We start from the raw sequence: 19,029 nt of genomic DNA on the forward strand, positions 1-19,029 counted from the left end.
TCTCTAGTTACTAATGAGGTTGGACTCCACTAAAAATGTTTTTCTAAGCGCGTATTCAGGTATCCTGTCCAGTTTTCTTTTCAGTTGTCGTTTGTGTTTAATTTAAATAAACGATGAATATTAGCCTTTCTTGAGTAACTGTGTTGAAAATATTTTCTCCCTATTTATGTTTTATTTTCCTTTATGGCTAACACTTCCGTGTCTTGTTTAAGAAGCCCTTTTTTCCTTTTGCGAAGGAAAAAAAAACATTCTCCTATTGTTTCTTCTATCCATTTTATGATTTGACATTTGGTGAACAGATCTATAATCTATCAGGAATTGTTTTGCGGGTATAGCTTTAGGCCGGGTCAAGTTTCACTGTTTCTTCCACGTGGATAGCAATCAGTTATTCTTCCCCAGGGCCCTACTGTGCCAATTTTGTCATAAATTAAGCGGCTAATTATGCAAGCTGGAGTAATCCTGTTTTCTTTCTCCTCCTTCCTTCCTATTCTCTGAAAGAGTTTATGTGACACTGGCATTATTTCATCCTTAGGATTTTGGAAAAATATGCCGGAGAAGCCATATGGTTCTGGGGATTTCCTTGTAGGAAGGCATTAAATGACAAATTCCATCGATTTAACATTTACAGTGTTATTTAGCTTTCATATTTCTTTTGTACATTTTCGTTATTTTTTTGTTGCTAATGTGATTGTTCATGTAAATTTGCAAATTTATCTTGGCATAAAACTGTTCATAATATTCTCTTCTTCTTATTTTAAATTTCAGCCAGATCTGTGTGGATGTCCCTTTGCAATCCAGAATCTGTTATTTGTGCCCATTTTCTCCATTTCTCTATCCCCTTGCAAGAAAGTTTTCAATCTTATTAATGTTTTCAAGATAATTTTTTAAAAAAATAAACAACTTTTTATATTTATTTCCTTTCTACCCCACTTACATTATTTTGTTATTTGTTTTATATCCCAATAACTTGTGCTTTTATTATCTCTTCCATACCTTCCATTTTCTTGATGTTTAATTTTTGTTCTATTTCCAATTTCTAGATACTTTAAACATTCGTTGTATTTGTTCTCTTGTGATACAAATGTTTGAACCCATATATTTCAATTTCCCAAGAGTTCTTTTGTGTGACATGGATGGAACTGGGCCCATTATCTTAGGTGAAATAACTAAGACACAGGATGACAAACACTGCATGATCTCACTTATTAATGGGAGCTAAATAATGTGTACACATGAACACAGAGTGTGGAATAACATACACAGGAGTCTCAGGAGGGCAGACAGGTGGGAGGGTGGATGGAATGAAGCCTGTGAAACTACTTAATCAGAACAATATATATTATTCAGTTGATGGTGACTGAAGCCTAGTCATCACCACTATGCAATACATCCACTATTGAAACCGTACCTGAACCCCTTACATTTATACAAAAAAGACATTAGCCATGTCCTAAAAGTTCTGTTGTCATATTTGCATTGTCATTAGTTAAAATGTTTTGGTTTTTAATTTATTTTGTGTTTTCTTCTTGAATACATTAATTCTTTAGAGATGTAATTTTCTTTTCTTTCTTTTCTTTTTTTTTTTTTTTTCTGAGATGGAGTCTTGCTCTGCCACCCAGGCTAGAGCGCAGTGGCACAATCTCGGCTCACTGCAACCTCTACCACCCGAGTTCAAGTGATTCTCCTGTCTTTGCTTCCTGAGTAGCTGGGACTACAATCATGCACCACCACACCCAGGTGATTTTTGTAGTTTTAGTAGAGATGGGGTTTCACTGTGTTGGCCGGGCTGGTCTTGATCTCCTGACCTCAGCTGTTCTATCCGCCTCAGCCTCCCAAAGTGCTGGGATCGCAGGCATAAGCCACCACGTTCAGCCTAGAGAGGTAATTTTTGACTTCCAAAAATATAAGCACTGTTGTTGCTTTTTAATATTTGCACATTGTGTCTTTTCCTTTTCTATCCCTTTACATTTAATCTTTCAGAATCCTCAAGTTTTACTGTTTGCTTAGTTTTTAAAATATTCTGTTAATCATTTTTCATATCAATTTACATTAAATGTGTCTTTTAAAGTTTATTATAATTAAATAAGATTGACTTTCGTATGTCCTTTTATATCTACCACCTCAGAACTTTCTACTTGCCCTATTTTTCCTATTTTATCCATTTTTTTCATCTTTTGAGTTGATTTTTATATGATTTTATTTTTCTCCCCTTACTAGTTTGTAAATTATCTACCCCATTAATATTCTTTCAAGAGTTACCTTTGAGGTTATAACTGGCAAGTTAGGTTTATCGCTGTGTAATATTAAATATTATTTTACCTCTCCAAATGTTACTTGCCTTTTAAATCATTCTTTATTCTCTCCTTTATCTCTAAGCATTCTGAATCTATCAATGTCTAATTCTTTTCATTTTTTCTAAAAATATCTTTAACTCCCTTTCATCATCACAGGAATTTTGGGGAGGCAGTTATTTTATTTGAGCATGTTTACTATGTTATTTCTTTGTCTTTGGACTTCAGTTGCTGCTTTTTGAGGGTAGCACACCTTTTTACCTCTAGTTGCTTTTAACATTAATTCTTGGTCTCCATTTTATAGGTATTTCACTATGATACATGTAGGATAGCTTCATGTATCCTGCTCAGGCTTTGCAAAGGTTTCTGTTCTGTTCTTATAAAATTTGGATTGATTATGGCAGAACTTAGAAATGGTAAGATTCACCATTTTTGGACACACACAGCTGTGCATCTGCAGAGACAGGAGCACTCCTGGTTGTCTATAACCCACAGGCCCCCTGAAGATCATCTCCTGCCATTACCCCAGCCTCCGGAAACCACTCAGCTGTTTTCTGCCTCTACAGCTTTGCTTTTCCCAGAATGTCATATAAGCAGGCTTACACTTAGTCTTTTGACTTTTTTTTTTTCACTCAACACAATGCTTCAGTCATCCTTTGTGATACATATGACAGCCAATCACTCTTATTTATTGCAGAATTCATCCGTGTGCTAGTTGGGCCTGTGAGATGCCGGTGAGCCCACCTCCAAACACCCATAGACTCCTCACCTGCTGAGTGTGGCCTGGATGTAGTGACTCAACTGAACATGACAGAGTGAGGGGGTGTCACTTTCAAGATTCAGTGATATGAAGTCTGTGGTCTCCATCTGGGGTGCTGTCTCTGGGATTGCTTGCTCAGGGGAGTGAGGGGAGCTGCCGTGCTGTGAGAGGCCCATGTGAGTTGACTTGGATGTGAATCTTCTGCAGTCTGCCAATAGCCAGCCATGTGAGTGACCTTGAAAATGGATCAGCCTTCACTCAAGCCTCCAGATGTTTGTGGCCTTGGCTGACAGCTTGATTGATGTCTCATGAGGGACCTTAAGGCAAAGGCACCCTGCTAAGCCACACACAGCTTCCTGGCCCACAGAAACTATGAAATAATCGCCATTGATTACATAAGCCTCCGAGTTTTGTGAGTAATTTTTTGCATAGCAATGGATAACTAATACAAGTCAGTCACCAGTTGAAGGATGTTGACTATATTTCCAGTTTTATGTAATTATGAATAATGCCACCATAAGCATTTGCATACAGGTGTCTGTGTGGACACTGTTGTCCTTTCTCTTGGGAAGATACTGAGGAGTGGGATTGCTGGATCCCATGAAAAATGTATGTTGAACGTTATAAAACTCTGCCAACTTAAATCTGTTTCCTGATGCCCTTTCATCAGTGTTGGGAGATGCTCTAACTTTTCTCACCAAGTCTTTTTTTGCCTGTATACTCTCCCTTCTTTCCCTAAGACTTCAATTGTTTTTCTCTTTGTCCTTTATCTCTTTAAACAGTTGTCTGGAATTTCCAGTCTTCCCTTTTGCTTCAGTCTGTTTCATTCTGGAGATTTTCTGAGTTATCTTCCACTTCCACAGTTTTTTCATTTATTTTTTTTTAAACAATGATATCTAATTAATTTTAACTTCAGCCTCTGTTGCACTCAATTTTATTACTGTATTCTCCAATTCCAGAATATCCATTAGAGGATTTCCTTATAGTTTCCCATTTCTGCTGAAATTCTCATTCTTTTATTGTGTGGGGGGCTGAGTAAACATACTTATTTTAAGGCATGTGTCTTTGAATTCTAATCTTTTGAATTTCTGTGGATATACTGCAGTTGAAAGCTGTCTCCGCTTGTAATTTTTCATCTTATTTTGTGTGCTCCTATGCCTGGATATTTCTGTGTCGGACTTTGCACTTGAAAAAATGGTTCGTAAGAATATTTTGAAGCCCAGGGGTAGATTTACACGTGTTTCTCCCAGGTACCTTTAGGCTTGGTTGCTTCTGGGCAACTCCGCTTGGTACTTGGTTCTGGTTCACTCTGACTCTTGGGAAGAACACTTGAAGGTCCCACCTCAAGGTCTTGGAGTCAGGACTCAGTCTCTTGCCCTGTGATCTGAGAAGGCAGTCAGAAGCACAGCTGGGCTTCTTGGCTGCCTTCGCTGAACAAGGTGGGTGCCCCTATGTCCCTATGAGCCAAGCCTCAAATGTGGGCTTCCTTGCTTTGGCTCACCTTTCACCCCACTCCTACATCTTCAGCTGCTTCCCAGAATTTCAGTGTTGTGATGGTTCTCCAGTGCCTCCAAGCAGACTAAGCACACATGCTTTTCCCAGCCCTTCGGGAGACTCTCAGGAATAGTCGTTCTGAATCTTCCCATCAGTTCTTCCTAGAAGCTTTTGTCTTCGTTTATTTGTGAGAGAAAATACCTGCATGATCCTCAGCTTTGTACGTGCAACCAAGCCACTTTGTATATGTGGGACTCACTGATGCACTAAAAATACCTGAAGTCAGTCTGGCACTTATCACTTCTTTAATATTATTTTCCTTCACATTTCTTAGTTGCAAAAATAAATTTTTAAATTAAAAATATTGGTAGAGAACCCATTGCCTCCTTCTGCTCCGTATAAGACTAATTTCAGACCAGTTTTTTTAGACTAATACTCCATAAAAATTTCTGAATAGTCAACAAAGAGTAAATACAATTCTAATTCTTTAACCTAAGCAATTATATGCTGACAATAATATCTACAAGGAAGTTTCATGACTGATATTTTATTTTCCAGTTTTTAACCTTACTTCATTTTTGTATGTTAAATCCATTCCTTCTAGAAAGTTGATACAGCCTAAAACTTTTATTCATTTACTTCTGAGTTTAAAATTGGCTTACCATTTGAGATGGAATTTCCATTTTCAGTAGTTATAGCACTAGAGAGTGAATTAGACAACTGAATTCCATGGTTGTTTGCATTTCTATCTTGAGTCTCAGAAGCAATTTCTGATGTGCTAGGGTCATCCCGGCTACTTAGGTTCATGTTAGTTTCAAAGCCTAAAATAAATTTTAGAAAAGATTATTATTGTCTGATAACATGTATTGAATACATTGAATATAATATTTGGAGAAAATAAGAAGACATCGAATCGAACATTCATGACATTTTAAATAAATTAATAATAATCTTTAATCAAATTTGTGGTCTATATAATATTCACGAAATTTGGCCACAACGGTGTTTAAACAAAAAGGAAAATGTTAAGTGGTAAAAATCAATTTCAAAATTTACTGCATTTAAACATATTTATACAGAATTTCTGATGTCATAGATCAAATAGCTTGTCATTATAGTATTGTCTATCTTGAGAAAGCAATGAGCTTATGATTCAGGAGTTTTCTGAATTATAAAATTTAAATAAATTTAGGTAATCTTATAGCTTTGGAAAAAATGAGAAACATATTTTCAACATCACTGTGAAATTTTTTAGTGTCCATATTGAATACCAAACTTCAGTACCCGATTTCTGCATTCCGTACACTGAGACAATTACCTAAGTGTTTAATGCATGTTCTATATCAGGTGTTTTGAGAGGTACGAACATAGAAGCCATTGTCCAAATTCCACTGAAGGGCCAAAAGAGGGGCCTTTTAAAAATGATGTATTATTAATAAAGCGAAACAAATGCTTGTGCTTTGGAGCAATGTCTAACAGAGGTAGGTTTTCCCCACGGTCACTGCATTACACTTTGGCACACAATCACTTTGCAAATCAGGCACAACTGCCCATCAAGAGGTCAGACATCCCCCCATCTGCTAGGTTCCCTTTCTAGACTGCACAGGTGAACCTGGGGTTGGCTCTCCCTTCCCCAGGAATCTTAAAACAAGCTCCAGCCTACAGGTTATTTTTGATTCAGCATCAAGGATACATGTGCAACTCTGGTTCTTTTCTCTTGGGACACAGTAGATTCTGACTGTCTTAAATTTAGGCCCTTCTAAAGATTTAGACTAACACACTTTTTGAAAGGAAGAACACGCATCATTTGCTCCATTATACTTTAAATACGGCAGAACAGTGTATTACCATCCCAATCCCAATCACCACTCCCTCCACAGGCAGAGATGTTATCCCTATTTTGCTGAAGAAGGAATTACGGTTACTCAGAGTCATGTAGTTTGAAAGAGACAGAATTGAACTTTAACCTGTATGTTGTTATTATTACTCATTCTTTATTTTTCATGAAAAGACAAATTGGATTATGTCACTTCCATGCTTAAAACTTTTGGATAAACTGCTGTTGGTTACAATCTACAGAAAGGAGGGAAGGAGGCAGGGAGGGAAGGAGTGAGAAAGACAGGAAAAACAATGGAAGGAAGGAAAGAAGGAAGAAAGGGAGGAGGGAGGGAGGGAGGGAGGGACAAGGAAGGAAGGAAGGAAGGAAGGCAGGCAGGCTCCAGCTCTCCAGAGCTCATCTCTCAAGGCTGGTCTTGACTTGGTCCCTCCCAACTCCTTCCTTGACATTATCTCCTCTTGCCTCTCGAGACATGCCCTCAAACAGCACTACAAGCAATGCCTGTTTATCCAAATTCTCCATATTGACCCGTTTCCTTGCTTTGCTGCACTAACGCCCTCTCTCGCATCAACCCTGAGTCTTCCTACCCACTAGTCAGGACCTTGGTCAGATCACCCGCCAGGTACCTCTCCTTTAGAGGCACAGAGCACAGCCTGCCCTGCCCAGAAAGGAAAGCATGTAAAGATTTATGAACTGGAAATGCTGGATAGATGGAATAAAGACAAAACTATCAGCTTTGAAAACTAGGCAGAAGACTTCGTATTTAAATTTTCCAGTAAACCACTGTGGCTCCTGGCTCCATGATACATAAAAACAAAGACCTTCAGTCAAGTTATCACACACAAGAATGGCAACAAAAGGGAAAGTCAAGTTGATCTTAACTGTTTTAGCTCTTGACAATGAGCAATTATTGAATGGGCTGAAACTGAAAGAATACTTATTCAACGTGGTCAACTCTGGTTTGCATTTTTTTTGTCTTAAGCTTCTGAATGCCAGTAGAACAGGTTCTGTTTTAAAACTGGCTCAATATGTACTCACCTGCTTTTATGTTTCTTTCACATATTTTGTTTTCACATTCTTTATTTCAGTTATTTATTGAGTGCCTACTGTCAGATACTCACTGAGTGCAGGAGATACATCATGAATACCACTGCCTGGTACCTGGGAGCTTCTCCCCCAAAAAGATGATTGGCAATAAGTAAGCAGATACAGAAGCAGATAATTAAACACGGTGGACTCACAGCTGCATGGAACACCCAGTAGGTGGAAAACACTGGTGGGGAGCCAGGCAAGGTAGGTGAGGTCCATGCGGTTGCATTTCCACTCCTAGTTGGAGAAAGGCAACCTCCACATCATGTATACATGCCCTGGGCAGAAAAGAGCTCACTGTTTTCAGGGAACCAGGTAGTAATGAGTCAGGGCCTGGGAAACTTCCACAGAGGAACTGAGAGGTTTCATTCTCAGAGCAGCGAGGGCTTCCCCAAGGCTTTGAATGAGGACAGTTCTCTTACATCTGGTGGCAATGAGATACTTGCTGACTCTCGATCTGAATATTCAGGCTGGCTTCACAACTGATTTCTATCTCATCAACTGATGTATTTAAATTATAGCCCAAATCCTAATTTTTGCTATTAAAGTTTAAAAGTATATCCATTTTTCAATCAGTCGGTTAAACTATAGCTATGTTTTGTTTGTTTGTTTGTTTGTTTGTTTATTTGTTTGCTTTTTGAGACAGAGTCTTGCTCTGTCGCCCAGGCTGGGGTACAGTGGCATGATCTCAGCTCACTGCAACTTCTACCTACTGGGAGATTCTCCTGCCTCAGCTTTCAGGGTAGCTGTGATTACAGATGAGTGCCACTGTGGCCAGCTAATTTTTGCATTTTTCAGGAGAGACAGGGTTTCACCATGTTGGTCAGGTTAATCTCGAACTCCTGATTTCAAGTGATCTGCTTGCCTTGGCCTCCCAAACTGCTGGGATTTCAGTATTTTGTGAGTCACTGTGCCCAGCCACCAAGATATGTTTTTAAATGGTCATATAGGTTAGGCTTCAATCTTTAAATTATCTGCTAAATTTTATTTTATTTTTTAAATCTTACAAGCATTTATGTACTTAAGGCTGGCTCTGGGTGGGGATAAGGGAACAGGCTGTTCTTAATATAAGGCATAGGAATTAATGGTCAGCATGATACTTCCTCACATTGCTTTTACAACAGTTACCATCACCCCGGTGTATTTTAGATGCCAATTCCCTGCTAGATGTGGTGCTTGCTTTAGCTCTGTTCTCATGACAATTCTGAAGAGTTGTCACTACTACGCCTATTTTAGAGATGAGGTCATTGAGGCTTGGGGAGGTTAATCTCTGTGTAAACATTTCACAACTCTTGGCATGGCAGCTGGATTCAGACTGAGGCCCAGAGGGTGCGGGGTCCCCCACACTCATTCTTTTACTCTTGGCTCCTCTATGTAAAGTTTTCCCTCACTGTTTCATTTGCAATGTAAAGGATAGGATAGGGCAGCTTCTTTCCTCTGGAGCTTACCACCCAGGCCTCAGTGGCAATGAACTGGAAACTGTTGGTTGCAAAGTGCACTCTGGCAGCTGCAATAATGTTGCAGCTTCAGTCTTGACGTCCCCTCTGCAGGGTTCTCCTCTGCTTGTAGTAGCCGGGGGATTCTACTGAATTATGCATCAGCCTCTGCTCATAAACACCCTTCTCCCAGTTAGATCCAAACACGTGTAAGCAGCCATGCCCTGACTTGTTAATTTCTAGATCCAACACATTGAGAACCAAATGCAGAAACTCTGGATCGTTGGATTCTGCTGGAAAGTGGTAGCCTAGCGCACAACATTCCTTGTCAAAAGCACTTCCATTAACCAGCACTTCAGCATTGCGGGAATTATAACAATCAGAAATCAAGCAGACACTGGCATTAGGTCTGAAGAGGTCTTTGTTAAAAGTGCATAGACATGATGCATGCTTTCAGGGGAAGTTTAGGAATATCACAGTGCAAAGAAAGTCATCAAGCCTTTTCATGCCTTCGAGCAGTGGCTATCAGAGTTCTGGGAATGAAGAAAAGCCACATCAAAAGAAAATATTTGAAACATTCAGTGAATTTAAGTAAACAAGCAGGGAAGTGAATACTGTAAATCCTGTGTAATATTCGAAGGTGTGTCTGAGACATGTTTGTGTCTCTGCATCTGGTGAAGTAAGGGATTGTATAGTTCAGTGACATTCTGTTTAGGTCTACAGTAACACAGGTTGGTCTGGATACCTGCAGTGTTTCCTTTTAGCTTATTAACAAGATTTCTCTGTGACCTGGGCTTGGTGCTGTTTTTACAGGTACAGGAGAATTGAATCACATCAGGATCTGACTCAAAAATAAAGTCTTGGCTTTTGCATTAGGATATGATTAACTACAAGTATGCAGGTAAGGTATGTTTAAGTTGAATTTTAATCTAGGGAGAGCAAATCTCTAAATGTTATTCGGTTGTCTTGTGCTAGTTTTTATGTAACCGAAATATCACTCCAGGTCAATGTGATTCTGTTTTAAACCGTGGCTCTTGATAGAAGGTGCTTTTTGACCCCCAGGGGACATTCAGCAACATCTGGAGAGATTTTTTAGTTGTCATAGCTGAGTGATGGGACTGTGCTGCTGGCATCTGGTAAGCCGAGGACAGAAATGCTGCAAAACCTTCTGTAATGCACAGGACAGTCTCCCAGCCTGGAATTACAGTATCCGGCTCAGAACGTCAATTGTGCTGAGGCTGAGAAAGCCTGCTGTAAAACCTAAGTCGGATCATGTCATTCCCGACTCAAGCCTCTCTGCTGGTTTCTGAGTTGATTCGCATTAAGATGCAAAGCCTTCCTGAGGCAGAGAGGACCTTGCATGCCCTGACTCCTGCTGGCCTTGGGTCCCAGCCCCCCTTACACGCCTTAGGCCTTGGCCTCGGCCTCGCTCTCCTTCTCCGGCATCCAGCAGGGTGTGACAGCTGCGCTGTGTTCAGGCAGCTGGGTGACCTTCTGAAAATCAGCACCTGTCTCCCTGCCAGGTCAGTTCCTGGCTCCTCTTCTTGCTTTAGTTTTCTACATAGTCCTTCTCACTGCACAGCACAGAACGGTTCAACTGTTTGTTTTCTGTCTCCTTCCTCTGGAATGTGGGCAAATACAATATGGGTTGTATTTTCAGCGCCTAGAATAGCGCCTGGCACACAGATGGCGCGCAATTAATATTTGTTGAAAAAAGAAGAATGGACAATAAACTAGTTTTAATAATGTTGCTATAGAAATTTTGCTTTCTGAAAGGAGCTATACTTTCTGTACCTGTAAAATAGTGTACACGTTTCCTAAATGAAAACTATGTGCAAATACGTACAGTAACACCAGGTACTACAATAATCATTTCTTCCCATTCACACAAGACTGGCAATTTCTGGAAGCATTTTCAGGGTTAATACATCTTTGAGTGCTGAGCTTTACTTATTTAAAAGTACAGGTTAAGGAAAATATCTCATTGCATGAGGTGAATATTTTCTTTTAGGCAAAGGAGTGGAGCTGTCTGTTTTCCACCTAAGCTTGTTAACTTATGAGAGAAAAGACCTATGGATGTTTGAAACCAATTCCTGACCCACAGTTTGAGAATTCAAAGACACATATTAGGTTTTTAAAAATTGTACTTTACATTGATTTACAATCTGTAATATCAGGAGATGAACATCGATTTGATACATGTTGGCATGCTTTGTGCTGAGTGTGACTCTGGAATCCCGGTGACCGGGGTGGGCACAGAGTGTTGACCTGTAGTTCAGCGAGGGGGATTCCACGCACCCCTCTCTTCCCCAGACCCCGGGAGGGACTCAAGCAATGGGCAAACAGCTAACATTTGAAACACTTTATAAATGGATACTTTGATTTATTTTCTCATTGTAAATCAATGTCCACTTCACTCTCTAAATGCTCACTTTCATCTTTATTATTTTTTTTAAGGAAGTTCCCACCTCTCCTCGATTTTATATGCTTCAATTTCTGGTCAAATAGCAGAATGGGTCTCAAGCATAGAGGCCTCTAGCTGTAGTCTACATGACAATATCTTTACTTATGAGTAATTCACAGGCTGGGAGGAGAAGCAGGTGTGAGGTCACTGGATGAGACTACAAGGCCACATCACCTCCTGCTCACCTTGGAGATGCTTTATGGGAAAAGCCTGATCCCTCGCATAGAACAAGACTGTTTTATAAGTTTGCCCTGACGAGAGAGGCATGAATAAACATCAGGCGTGTGTCTGGGAGGGGAGAGGCGGGAAGGGTTTTGCGGAGAAAAAGGAAGTAGGATGGAGCCAGAGAAGCGGAACTTCTCTTAAGGAAGGATGCAAAAATTCTGCAGGGGAGGAGAGATGTTTCTTACTGGGGAGAGAGAAATGTCCTTGAATAATTCTGGGAGAGCTGGACAAACAGGCGGAGCCTCTGGGGGTTCAGATAAGTCCTTGCTCCAAAGCAAGAGCAACAAGAAACTGGCAGAATGGAAGTGTTTGGTTCGCCCCTGGGAAGGCAGACAGGTGCCTGTGAGCACAGTGGCCACTCTCGAAACGTGAGCGCTGATGGCAGAAGAAAGGAAGAGTGGTGGGCCGTGAGCAAACCATATTCCTCTTCCAAGCTAGGGAGTTCTCCATTCATTGAACGGGTATTCACATCTTACAAGGTCCGAACCTGGTGCTAAGATTTACTTTAGAGCTTTAAGGAATATTCATCTGAAAGAAATAATCCAACAGGTGCTTACATTTTAGAGGGGCTATGGGGCACAGCAGATGACAAGAATTATAACAACCAGGTAAGTGCAAGAAGAAAAGGCACTACATCTCTCCTAGGGGCAGGGGTAGAAGAATGAATACCTGGAAGTGCCACTGTGGGATTCGCATCCTGCTCAGCTAGTTTATTTTGATCGTTTTATTCATTTGTTAAAGCCTTTGACACTTATGTCAACCCATGTGACAGGAACATCCAGGGTGCATTCTAAGGGATGCTTTTTCCCAGGCTTCTCTGTGGTGAATCAATGCTAAGGGGGACTGCCTTCAAGGTGCCTGCAGGGCATGTATTAAGGTTGCAAAGGGCCAGGGGCTAGAATGGGAGCTCTGCGAAGTGCTCCAGGAATTCTTAGGAGAGGTCAGAGTGGGATGGAGCAGCCAGGTGGGCGAGCCTCTGTGGTGTGGGCAGGAGAAAGAAGCACTGGATTCTGAGCTGTGGACACAATGTGGAGAGGGGCAGGGAAGAGGAAGGGAATGCCACAGAGGCAGAGGCAGAGCTGACTGAGCTGGAGGGAGAGGAGGCTGGCTCTGCCCACACCTCCACCCCGGGAAGGTGGAGCGGAGAGCTTTGGAGTCTATGAGCATCACAGGAGGGGGGTCCAGCAAGTATTTTGAGCAAAGGCATGCTGTGAAGAAGGTTTTTTTAAAAAATATATGTATATTAATCCAGCAAAGAAAGTATACAGCTGAATGAGCCTTGAGGAGAGATTAGAAAGAGAGCCAGGGGAGAGGCTGGGGAAGCAGAGGAAGGAGTGGGAAGGCAGAAGGACGCTGAGTTCAATCCCTCTGGGCCAGAGAACTGGGACCCATGGGCCCGCAGCAGCTGGGCGTGGTTCAGAGCCGCAGCTCCACCTGAAAAGCAGGGCGCATCTGGGGTTGGACTTGCTGACTTTGAAGTGACAGCCACAGGCCTGGGTATTAAATTGAGTGGCAATTTTTCGAACAAAAGCATTTATTGGGACTGAAAAGAAAACCGCTAGGAGAGACTTAAAAATCTCTCAGGAAGGAGGAATTTTCTAGGAAGAGACACTCCCAACCAGGATTAGGCAGCAGAAGGGGATGCCCAGCTGACTGTCATGCAGGAAGGCAGGTGTGGGCTTGCTGGAGAGGCTGCAGGCCGGGAGCCTTGGCAGAGGGCAGGGCTGTGTGGCGCAGAGGGTGGCTGACATCCTGAGCACCGGGGAAAGGCCAGGAAGCAGCAGAGAGAAAGGAGCCCTGGAATGTTTCCCCAACAAGATGCTGAAAACATTATTTTTCTCTTAGGTACCTGTGCTAGAGATCAGATTAGAGTGTATTTTGGAATCCTGTGAGATGGGATCCAGGTTTCAGTAACGCAGGAGAAAAACAAACTAGAGCTGTTTGGCTGACTTAATACTGAGAGTGCTATGTAAGGCATAAAAAATGTGAAAATACATTTTAAACTCATTACTCATACTGGCTATAACTCATTCTGAAACTCTATAGGAAAATTCCTCTTCAGAAAGGCGACCGCACGAAAGGAATGTGCTTGATTTTTCCTACTTGGCATCAAGGAAAAGTACAAACGCAGAGAGAGGGGCCTGGCAGGCTCCCACTACTTCTCAAGTTCTCGTTTGTAAAATTTAGAAGTCGCAGCTCGACAGCGCTTGCAGATACACATAGATGGTGCATAATTAAATTTGGATAGAAGCACTTCGACCTGAAATTGGCGTCTCGCTTGTGTTAAACCAAATCTAGTTTGTGTTACACAGGGCAACTCCTTTTAAATCTCTGAAATAGAGCTTTCTCTGGAATCCTGTGTTACTGCACATGAGGAAGAAATGCAAACAGGCTTCGCCATCCCCCCACCCGAGTCTACCTGCATTCCGCTTTATAAGCTTCTAGGAAGTGATGTGTTTTCTTTTACATGATGCATTTCTTTGTTTTACACAACAGAATTTTCTTTCCTTTCCATGATAGCATAATCCCAACATTTGTGTTATTGCATCTCAGAAAGACGAATTTCAGATGGGAAGAACCCCAGAGGCTGATCTGAAACTCGAGGAGAGGGTTCACACGGCGACGGATAGATGTGAGGAGAGCGGAAAACCGTGAAAGGGGAAATGTGATAAAGCCACAAAGGTGACACACAACAATCGCGTGTTTTGAATGGCGCAATTCTAATCGCCTCTTGAAAATGTGGGACAGACTGTATCCTCCCTTTGCAAACGCCTGCAGAAATGTATGGAGAGAGGGCGTCTGAGTCTAGCTGTGATGGAGGTCTGGGAAGAGAACTGGGTTCCCAGGCAGTTACTCTTGTGACACAGCTGTTATCCACACTATGTGGACAGGTTCTATTTCTACAAACACTGATTACTCAAGAAACAGAAAAATCCAGCACTGCAGACCTTGGAAGGGGAACGTGTGCTGAGAAACTATTTGCTCGGCCGTCTACTGACCTTAAACGTCTAGGGCTGGGCTCCCGACATTCTTTCCTACTTGTTAATAACCCCTTATGAAATCACCACCCTGGAGTAGATGGAAATTCCTCTTGAACTTATGTTCTAAGCATTCCTCTGTGGTAGCAAGCGCCGCAAATACTTATCCTTCAGGTTAAGCAGGAAGGAACGAAACGTCTGCCCGTCCTTCACTCCTAACTGCTGCCACCCACGCCCCTGCCAAGGCGAAGGAGATGGTTTGTGCTAGAAAACACCAACTGAAGTAGGAAGCAGAGCGATGTCTTCAACAACATATGTGCTGAGCAAGGGAAGAATGCATCGATAGTAAAGCTAAAAAATGACTGTCAGTATAAATAAGGTTTTCAGTACCCAAAAATGCACAGAAAATTAAGTTGTGCCAATTTCCTTTTAAATTTAACTAACTGAATCCTTTTTTGCCCATTTATTCTGTCCCTGCCATAAAGGGGAAAAAATCACTTCAATCCCTTTCCTTTTCTTGTACGAGGGTAGTTTTTTTCTTTTTCTTTTTTAACATAATTAGCCAAGTATGCAATACCTAAACAACAAGCCTGCCTGGCCCAGAGCCCCGTTCCTCATGCATACTTTTATAGGTCATGAGGTTATTTATATGGCTGTTATTTTTACATTTCCTCAGTGCCAGGTGGTAATGTAAATCCAGGAGTCCTGAGCCACAATGTGTGGCCAAGTGCACGGTTGGTGTCAGCAACATATGCTTTCCCAGAGGGAAATGGTTCCTCCTCACTTTCCCCAGAAAGCAACGGTGAGAAGATAACATCCCTGCACTTCTGTTGGGAGTATTTCGTGTTGGTGACATCTACAGCCTGGATGGTGAGCTAGTGCTGCCAGTCATCCACAAAAAAGAAACAGCAACAATTAAAGAAAACAGAAGGAAAGAAACAGAAAAACTATAGCAGTGGTGGATGTGAGGTCTTTTCCGAACTTGCTCCAAACTTATTACACATTTAACCAACTAAAGTACTTAATAACAAAAAAGACACAGACCAGGGCCAATCAGAACAAGCATATGCCATCGCCCTTGAGCATTTCGCTGCGTCAACATTTCTCCAAGGAGAAACGTGGCAGGCTTGGGCCAGGACACCCGAGGGGATGGGAAGGCCGTGGGGACCTTGAGAGCTCAGGGCAGCAGCCCTTCACCAGCTGGCATAAAGACATTTCCATATTTTAATACGAGTGTGGCAGTGCCTGTGGACACCAGCTGAAGCACAGCCCACCTGCCCACACTCACTGGCTCACAGCCAGGCACTCTGAGGTCTTGAAAATTACATTTAAAATATCTATGGAGATTCAAATTCTTCTAGAAATTCTGGACAAGCCACATGTACTGTGTCTTTGATACCTGTAGCGGTTGTATCTCTTCCTGGTGATAGATTGGCTGGAGTGACTAATTCTTTATATGCTCACGTGACCCAGTTTCCCTTGATGGGCCACAGGGCTGGTGCCAGTGATTCAGGAAAGACAAATGACTGGAATGCTGTCGAGAAAGACCGAGCCTAAGCTTCCAGCGGATTCGCACTTCGCCCAGGATCACAGGAAGAGACCATGAGGTGGCCAGGCAGGTGGTGGGATTTCCCTTCTCCTAGCTCTTCATTTCTTCAATAATTAATCAGCCCAGATTAATCACTTTTTTTTTTCTTTTTTTGAGACAAAGCCTCCCTCTGTCGCCCAGGCTGGAGTGCAATGGAGTAGTCTTGGCTCACTGCAACTTACGCCTCACCAGATCAAGTGATTCTTCTGCCTTAGCCTCCCCAGTAGCTGGGATTACAAGTGTGCACCACCATACCCAGCTAGTTTTTGTGTTTTTAGGAGAGATGGGGTTTCACCATGTTGGCCAGGCTGGTCTTGAACTCCTGACCTCAGGTGATCCACCTGCTGAAGCCTCCCAAAGTGCTGGGATTACAGGCGTGAACCACCTCACCTGGCCAGATTAATCATTTTTACGGTACATAGGTTCACATGCAAAGAGAAACATAGAAATAGCAAGAAAAAAATTTATCCTTTCTATATCTATGCATCTACAGCTTTTCTGATATAGTACTCCAAAATATAATTTGCTTATGCCCTTTTAAAAGTTCTTTGGATGTGCAGGATGAAGCATACAGTGGCCTCTAGCACATGGGAAGGACATCGTCCTCTTGTTCTGCTATTTTCTCTTTTGCAAATATTGTTTCCTATTTGTCTGTATAAATCCTCCTGTCTAGACCAGTGTTTCAGAGAACATATTTGTGGGCTGAGAAATCAATTTACTGGGCCACAATAAGCATTTTTAAATGAAAGAGAATAGAATACTACGAGTAAAAATGCAGCACTTAAGCATCATGGCTAAGCAGTGTTTTGTGAGTCCCGTGTAGTGTCTTTATGTAAAACATGATTCTCGCTCCTTGGATGCGTCGGAGTTTTCAAGTTTCCCTGCCACGGTCTGCTTAAGAGAGAGCCCACATTTCATTTCAAAAATCCATACAACTCCATGCAATGTCTGGCACCAAGCAGATTCTTTTGAATAAATGAATGAAGTGTGCTTTTTGTATTTAATGATTTTTCCAAACCTTTTTGAAATTTTGAAGCAAATTGCAAATAGTAATAGGAAATACTATTGCCAGTTTTATCATTTTGCCCGAAGTTAACCTCTGATATTTTATAGCCTAAAAATCTACACATCCTAAGACATGCCATAGGATAATTGCATGACCTGATAAAAGGAACATTTGTTTCCAAAGCCGTTGCAGAGGGTTCCTAAGATGCACTCAATCCCCACAGAAATGGAAATGCATTCCCATTAGCAGCTGGGACACATCACTGGATGTTTTAATGATCATCAGATTAAAAAGACATTTTTATGATCCCACATCTCCATATATAAAGCACACAGCCTCTTTCCTGTGTCACCATCCCCAGCCTCTAAATTAGAGATAATTTCAAGCCTGGGTAAGTGTATGGTGGAGAGCCCCCACTAAGCTACAACTACATCAGTGAAATTAATGTTAACAATTAGAGTTTTACTGTCTGGTATGACACGTAAGTGATTCAACCAAATCTCTAGTTGTGCGAAGGTTTATGTGGTGCAAATAGGGCGTGACTAGAAGGATCTAGAACAGCACCGAGAGTGTGCTCCTGTATCCCACATCAAGGTACCATGGCTCCTATTTCCTTAAGGACTGCTATAGTTACTCTAAAGGCAACTGATCAATTAAAAATGTAAGGGGTCTTTTTTGCTAACGGGACTTTATTACTGGATATATGTAGTTAAATATATGTAGTTAAATACCAAGAGGCAAAGTCAATGTAACTCTCATAAAAGTTTTTAAATATATATACTATTTTGCCTCATAGGATCTGCTGCTAGGCATTGGTTATTTACCTAAGGAAGGATCTGTGAACTGCCAGAAGTGTGACGGAGACCACCTACTTTAAGCGGGTTGTTTGCATGGCTGTATGTCCCTTCCATCCTGCTGTGAAAACCCATCTGACTCCCTCCAGCAGTTCATCTCACCTGAGAGCTGAAGTTAAAGGAATGTGAGGCCACCAAATGGATGTGACCTCAGCAAGTAACTTCACAGCTGGGGTTTGCTTTTCGGTGACATGGAAAAGCCTGTATGGCGAAAGTTTTCACTCTTCGCTTTGCCAAAGTCTCATTTTCACTGACTTCTTCCCAGTTTATCCAGCATTTCACATAAAAGGAAAATAATAAAGCCAAAATCCAAAACATACATATTTTTCTGAGACACACCCTGACGTACCAACTGTGCATATATCAGTTCTTCCTTGCTTTAAAATGGAGATTTCTTTTGAAGGACGATGTGTAATTCTGAGCCAGAATTTTCAGTATCTCTTTTGCGGGCTTTTAGGACTTTGGGTACTGCACACGCTCTCAGGTGTCTCATGCAGCCAGGGTTCTGTGGTAAGTCAGTGTGAGTCTCGGGTCTAGCTCAGGTCTGACCTTGTTTGGGCTCTGCATATTTTAAAACTTCGTCATGTGCGTGGGAGAGAGAAATGAATCATAGTGTTTCTTGATTCATTCACAATTAATGTGCGTTATTAAATCTGCAAATAGCCACTCATTGCCCATGTACATGGTCTAAGTATGCAAACTGAAGATTTCAAGGAGAAAGCAGGGTGGGGCCAGCAGAGGCCTGAGAAGCTGTGCGCAGATTACATGGTGGACTACCGTGTTGACTCATCAAATACAGCACTGGGTGAAATGATATTGAATGCAGCTCATTCTCAATGGCACAAAATTTTCTAGGCTAATCTGGGGATTAATCATAAAAATGACTTAAGTCAGGCATAAAGAGCCTAAACACTGGTAGGTAATTAGGAAATAGTTTTTCCTCTTCCAATACTCTTCAGAAGAGAACGAGCATGGCACCTGCCCAGCCTCTCTTTAGGACAATATTC

At 41.7% G+C, this 19,029-nt stretch overlaps 1 protein-coding gene across 4 annotated transcripts in view; it reads right to left on the reverse strand.

Annotated features, from left to right (window-relative positions):
• The window catches only part of MYO16 (myosin XVI), a 695,568-nt gene that overhangs the window by 43,388 nt on the left and 633,151 nt on the right, over positions 1-19,029 (reverse strand). For all 4 annotated transcript variants that reach the window (XM_074387449.1, XM_074387448.1, XM_074387447.1 and 1 more), the window contains one exon: positions 5,208-5,366. In XM_074387449.1, the coding sequence (XP_074243550.1) occupies positions 5,208-5,366 (159 nt within the window). The remainder of the gene's footprint in view (positions 1-5,207; positions 5,367-19,029) is intronic.

The sequence above is a fragment of the Saimiri boliviensis genome, chromosome 16, assembly GCF_048565385.1.
Source record: "Saimiri boliviensis isolate mSaiBol1 chromosome 16, mSaiBol1.pri, whole genome shotgun sequence".
NCBI lineage: Eukaryota > Metazoa > Chordata > Mammalia > Primates > Cebidae > Saimiri > Saimiri boliviensis.